Genomic DNA, 7,158 nt, shown 5'->3' on the forward strand with positions numbered 1-7,158 from the left:
ATTTCTGTCCTATTGACAATAGCTGACATGACAACATTTTAAGATTCAACTTGTAACAGTAGACGAACTCCAATCTGGAGTCCAAAATATCTTTCATTATTAAAGCTACCAGAGCATTTCGAGAGATTGAGACTCCCCTTTCCTGATCCTTTCCTACTCTACTCAAAAGAAAATGTTGGACTAAGATTTTTTTACTTGCCAATCTTCAATTTAAGAAGAACTTACCTGTGATTTCCTGGCATTTTTTTATTAGCATTATCATTGACTTTTCTTCCTCTGCTGATAAATCTTTCAAACAGCTAAAAAAAAAAATACCAAAAATCATACAAAGTATTACAGCTCCACACCAAGCAAAGACCCCACACAAAACTGAAATAAATCCTGTACAGCTAAGCTGTGCTAAAGTAATTTTAAATATCTGTATGACTACATTCCTGACATGTCACAATACACTGCAACAGTATAATTTACCGGAAAAATTTAATATTGAAATTCTATCCATAAGCTCTGAGAGTCCAAGATGATGTCATCAGTCTGCTACAGGCAGGATAAAACATTTCCTTAGTCTCCTCTCCCCCAGTAAGCTGACTTTACCATTGTAATAAGTGACAAGGTATGAGGCTGCAGATCCTGAACTTTTGCACACAATGCACAGAATTTTCATGATCGTGTCTCCTCCGGAATCAACATCTCATTGCAGGAAGTACATGGCAACCCTAGACGATGCCTAAACAAAGATGATTTATCCTTCTTGTGACAAACAGATGAAGGTAATGTCAGGAGAAGTCTATAGCTCACTGTCTGTCCAGTTTGCTGTAGCTGACAATGCTAGAAGGAACTATTCTACATAAAGTTCCCCTTTAGTTGGGTTTGGCCCTTTATACATGGAATAGGTGTAGCTTTTATTATGATGTACAATACATACCTGTGTACAATAATGGGAAGGATGAGTTCCTTTGGTGGTCTGTAACTCTCTGCAATGGATTTTATAGTTTCCTTTAAATTATCTTTTTCCCATTTAACATTTCCCACCGGCCTCAGGTGCCCTGGAAGAACAGAGACGGAAATAATTTTTTCAGTGAAACTTTCAGTAACGTGAATAAATGAATACATTACTGACATGTCACTATATTAGTATTATTTTTATTATTATTATTATTATTATTATTATTATTATTATTAATAATAATAATAATAATAATACTATTCACAGTATTTATATAGCGCCAACATATTACACAGCGCTGTACATTAAATAGGGGCTCCAATTGACAGACGAAGACAGAATACAGAAAGTGATACAGGAGGAGAAGGCCCTGCCCCGAAGAGTATACAATCTAAGAGGTGGGGGAAGTATCACACAATAGGAGGGAGATTTTGGCTTTCACTGTCGACTTCCTCTAGCTGGATTGTGATTGGTCAATATAGGTCACATGGATATTTTACTCTCCCTGTCTTCACCAAATTCTACAAGTGATTTCAGTGGCTAGAAGGTTGAATTACATCAATGTGCTGCAGACAGGAAAAGCATTTCTTCAGTCTCCACCCTTCAGTAATCGGTTCTATGTCACTCAAGTACTTAAATTGTAAATAGGAGCAATAATTTAGATTTGTAAGCTTATATCCCAGGGCATTCTCCCTTACAAGTTATACACAGGATACTTTTTCACACAAAACCACACAATAAGTAAGTGTGTATGTGACCTCTTAAATGATTAGACCGGACGGTCAGTCAAAGTCTCTTTAAACGCAACAAGTTATTGATAGAATAACAAAGGCTGGTAGAATTTTACACAGCTCATAAACCTGTCTGGGAGGCATTAACTAACTGAACCATTGATTGCCATCACTAACAGTCAATCTGCAGAACCTCTGCTTTCCAGGTGATTCTTACCAACACTATCAGCCAGCTCCTGGTCTCTAAGGCTGGGTACACATGTGCAATAAGTGTCGTTGGAAAGGATCTCTCACAATACTACCGCACGAGTGCTGTACATACAGTGCCATTCTGCTCTATGAAGAGTTGAGGGGGAGAATGACGGCGCGGCACCCCGCTGCATGCTCTCCCCATTCACTTTCATTAAGATTGTTCGTCGTCCGTGGATCTGCCAGGACGGTCGTTTGAATGATGGATGACGGGCGCTGTGCACGCTAGATTCTCCGATATTGTCCCTGGGTTGATTATCAGATGGGAATCATTGCAAGAGTGTACCAAGTGTAAGACAGGTCCACTTAGTTTGGTCCTCCTGATCCTTCCACTTGCTGCCCTACTGCAAATCAGCTTGGATGGAAGAGTTCCAATGAAACTCTTTACACATAACCAATAAGCCAAATATCCTGAATAGGTTGGGGAGTTCCACAGGAAGATATTTCTCATTGTAGTACCTGAACTCTCCCTTACACTCACACAGTCTATTTTAACATAATGTAACATAAACAAGTAATCAAGGAGAGTCTATTTGGGTTTGATAGAGCTAGGTATCTGGACACCTCCATACTTGAGTGGGGTGGCTTGTGGTGATCTCCAGTTACAGCCGCAGCAGAGGACCTTTCCAATTACAAAATTTGTTACTGGCCTTTCTTTCACATACTATGTATTGGAAGATTCACACATAGCTAGCTCATGTTTCTTCACAGACAATGCAAATTGGGGGTTTATATGTGCATTCTGCCATCTCCTAATAATGACAGTCCAAGGGATGGTGGGCATTTAAAGCTTCTACTCTACCTATTATTATTAACAAGGATTTATATACCGCCAACATATTACGCAGCGCTGTACATTAAATAGGGATTGCAAATGACTAATACAGACAGTGATACAGAAGGAGAGAACCCTGCCCCAAAGAGCTTACAACCTAGGGCCATATTCTACCTTAATTTACAGTTTAATGACGTTGCTGCATTCTACTTACTGAGCTGAGCAGACACTTCCAAAATCTCTGCCGGCTTCATGAATTGGAACCCCCTGTTGTCGGTTATGTAGATTGTGTCAGTAATGGGGAATGGTTTCCTGTTCATTGTTCTTCCTCCGTTATCTTTCCCAGCTCCAGCCATATTCCGAAATTTCTCCTTCTTAGTCACACAAATAGTGGAATTGATGAGAGAAGATTTGCCATGTCCTGCCCACCCAACCAGCAGTATTTGGAGTTTGTCAATGCCATGTTGGCTGTTGTTAGTTGTGATGCCAGGGACATATCTCTCAATTTCTTCTCTGATATTTCTGGGTTCCACAGACATGATGTTCTCAGTGATTGCAGAGAGAATGAGACAGAGAATAAGGGAGTGTCTTGTTATTCTCAAAAGGAGTGAAAGTGAAATTAAAGTTTAGGTTGCTACAGAGAGGAGGGGGAGAGCAGAGATAAAAGTGAAGAGGAAAGATAGTTGCAGAGACTGAGCTGGAAAACAAAGACGGGAAGAACAGAAATTGGGGAGCACAGAGAGTATATTTAAACCAAGGGAGGGTGAGCCCTGTATCTTATACCCAAGATCACAAAGCACAGAAAGTAAAGGAGAAAGAGACTGTCTATACAGAAACTAAACATTGGTCCTATAACTAGCTACAAGTCCCTAAACAGAGACAGGTCATGAGCCTCTAAAGACTGAGAACCCACAGCCCAGAAATCATATTACGGTTGCAGAGACAGGTCTATAAGCCCAATGTGTGTAGCCTGTGCCAGCGATATGTTATGATGCCCCTAAGTACTCAGCACTTCCAGAGCTTAGGACAATGTTCCTCCTGATGTGGAGGAAAAAAGACAACCTAACAGACCATACAAGGAGACTACAAACTGGCCCAACACCTAGCTACAAGACCCCAAAGACAGACAGACCATGAGCCTCTACAGACTGGGCTCCCACAGCCCGGAATTCCAATCAAGGTTGCACAGACAGGTAAAGTGTTTCTAAATATTTGACAATGAAGATGTTAGGTGCTGCAACAACTTCTATCTTGCAGAGAGGAGATTTAAGTTAGCGCCATCCCAGCAAGAGAAACCTTACCACATTGAGTGAATGGTTAACTATTACAAATTTATTGTTGAAAAACTTCAGTTTATTTATGTTATTACACAGGAAATGCCCATCATCCCAGACCAGGTGCTGCAGTGCTGCTTCCAGAGCTTAGCAATCTTCCTCCTGATGTGGAGGGAAAAAGACTGGAAATATGATGATGGTGGTAATATATCACAGTTACTATAAACAGGACAATAACGTGCCTACCCTTATCATTCAATAGATCAAAAAACAACAAAGCTGTTACAAACAGCTCCTGGAGAGATGTGCAGGACAGCAGCTGGAGACCCAGCATGTAGGGAGATCTGTGGCTGGAGACTTAGCGTGCAGCTGGAGACCCAGCATCTCTCCAGGAGTTGTTTGTAATATACTTACAAATTCTCTATCTGGTATACAGAATACACCTAGGATCAACTATATAAGATCCCTGACTCAAATGCAAGGACCTTAGCATGTAGAATACCACACTACTTATTCCCCCCTGATCATGCATACAACTTCAAACCATTTACTTTTGTTCCACAAAACCATATACAATTTACGCAAATAATCTACGCATGCTGTCAACAATACTCCTAAAGAAGCCATATCTGGCGAAACGTGTCGAGTATATCCAACAACATGTTTTGATGATCAAACACTGTATATGGTCAACAATATATAAGTTGATAAGTGTTGCATGTCTAGTGAAAAAATTGCTTTGTCTGTGGTTGAACCCCAAGGATAAAAAGGTGGTTCAAACCAACTTTTGATTACTGTGTATTGTATTAAGTAATCATATGACTTCAATTATTATACCCGACCACTAGTTGTGTACAGTGGCCTTTTATAATTGATAAATCCTATGATAAACATTGTTAATGTATGTTTAATACACCATTTGTGCTTAAAACCCTGCTTAAATCTCTGTCTTTGTTGTTTTTTGATCTGTGGAAAAAAGACTAAGCAGTCATTGCTGTATGCTATACTTATCATTGACAGGTTTCATGTATAGCTATCAAACGTTTAAATCAGGGGTCAGCAAAGTTTTATGGCCACTAGGCCATTTATGGAGTGGGCGGGAGCACACTAGACCGGACCCGCCCTAATGACCCCACCCTCCACCAGGGAACGCCCCTAAAGTGAAATTCCTCCCCTCCATATGCATTGCGGAGGACAGTAATTTCCCTTCAGGGAGCTTTCCCTATTTACCGCGGCTGCGGAAGTATCAACAATGGCCGCAGTAAACAGGGGAGCCACTGCAAGGGGGTGGCTCCGTAGCTCCAGCGGGTCTGGTAGTTCCAGGGGGCGTTAGGCCACAACGAACTACAGGCTAGGCCGTATCTGGTCTAAAAGCCAGAGTTTGCCGACCCCTGGTTTAAATGGTCAAATTTAACTTATTTTAGGTACAAATTCCAACTTACAATTTTGAAAAAAAAATCTAGACTTCTCATCTGTTCAGACCAGAATCATTCCAACTCAAAATTCCAGAGTTCCAAGCAAATCCATACAGACATAATACTAGGGTAGGTTGCGGAATTTAAACAATACCTGATCGGTAATAAAGGACCCAATGCTTGTTCTTAGCTGTGTGCACTGACATTGTTGTATCTGCATGTTCTTCAAGGATTAATTTGTTTTACACTTCTGCTTTTTCCTGTAAACCATAGTGATGATTGTGGGTGAAATTCAGTCAGATCAGCAGTTTGTGAACTTCTCAGGTCAGCCTACCTGGCACCGACAACCACGTCATGCTGAAAGTCACCTTAATCCCCTTTCTTCCTCGTTCTGATGTTTAGTGTGAACTTCAGCAAGCTGTCTTGAAAATGCCTACAGGACTAAATGCAGCAGGTGTACCTAATAAAGAGAGGCCCACAGCATTAAGAGCAGGACCTCATGACAGGGGTGTAAGGGGCTGCCCAGGGAAAAGAGCAAGGGGGGGCAGGAGTTAGCAGCGAAGTTGGAGGATTTGGGGAATTTGAAAGATGCAGGGGGAGGAGAAGAAAATGAGAGGATGTATATTAAAAGGGAGTGGAGATATTATATAGATAAAAAGGGGGCTGTGTCAGAGGTCGTCACAGTTTTTGGGGGTGGACGCAGGTAGGATTAATGGAGTCTTTTGACACATTAATGAGTCAGCTTAGGGTGGCAGCGGCTTCACATGGTGAAGCTTGGCTGCAGGCTAGGGTCACAGAAGCAATGGGGGGCGCAGCAGGGGGTCCCTCACATGATAGATTAGGAGGGTTGGGGCCACGGAGGAGTAGGCCTGAACCCTTTAATGGCTCAGCGCCATTCTGGGAGCCCCTCCGGGGACCCTCCTGGCCTGGCTGCTGGGCGCAGAACTGCCCGCGGCAGTGCCCAGTCAGGGAGGAATCCCCTTCACAGGCGGAGTTCGGGCAGGGGTGCTGCGGCTGACAGGGAGAGCAGCCCCTTGTTACACAGTGAGGAGGCCCCAGTGAGAGCGGCCTCACTGAAGGCTGGGACCTCCGGCGGTGTGAGGTCCCAGCAAAAAGCAGGCGGCAAGGGGGCTGTGGGTGCCAGGGGCCACAGCCCCCGATTGAGGTCAGGTGCGGCCTTGTCAGGGGAGGCCGCACCTGAAGCCGGGGGCTCGCGTTCTGCGAGGTCCCAACAAGCAGAGTTCAAGAAGGAGGCTGCGGCTGTCAGGGAGCGCAGCCCCTGTTCGCCTGGGTCCCCAGGTCAGCGGTGGAGGGCCTCGCTGGAAGCCGGGGGCTCACGTACCACGAGTGCCAGCCGGAAGGTGCGGGCGGCCGGGTTCGGCAGGGAATGCGGCCTGCGAGGATCAAGTACCTGGTGGTCCGAAAGATGGAGGAAGGCGTCTTGGTCAGCTGGGTTCCTGGGTCGGTGTGAGAAGACAGAAGATGGCGCCTGCAGACGTCTCTTGTGGTCGGAAGGCAGCCGGAAGTGACGCGGGGTGGAGCCAGGCCGCGTCACCAGGATCGCCCGCAAGTGACGCAGGATCGGCTTGGATCCCGGAAGCAGAAGATGGAGCGCATCGTTCAGAGGGGGAAGTGTCCTCATCGGAGGAGGATGGATCGGCGGGCCAGGTACCGGAGGCGGTGCGGGACCCAGAGGTGGCTGCAGCAGGACCCCCGGAGACGGGGAGGCCAGGTAGGATCAGTAGGGGTCCGTTGGGGGGCTAGGGGA

At 44.7% G+C, this 7,158-nt stretch overlaps 1 protein-coding gene across 1 annotated transcript; it reads right to left on the bottom strand.

The window, feature by feature from the left end:
* Positions 1-225: 225 nt before the first annotated feature.
* On the bottom strand, positions 226-3,373 carry LOC140334486 (uncharacterized; the record flags this gene model as incomplete). Its single annotated transcript, XM_072416763.1, is given in 3 exon segments — positions 226-299; positions 926-1,046; positions 2,916-3,373. Coding segments are annotated over 3 exon segments (520 nt in total), but the record flags the coding sequence as incomplete, so codon positions are not given.
* Between the last annotated feature and the right edge of the window lie 3,785 nt (positions 3,374-7,158).

Source organism: Pyxicephalus adspersus, chromosome 7 (assembly GCF_032062135.1).
Source record: "Pyxicephalus adspersus chromosome 7, UCB_Pads_2.0, whole genome shotgun sequence".
NCBI lineage: Eukaryota > Metazoa > Chordata > Amphibia > Anura > Pyxicephalidae > Pyxicephalus > Pyxicephalus adspersus.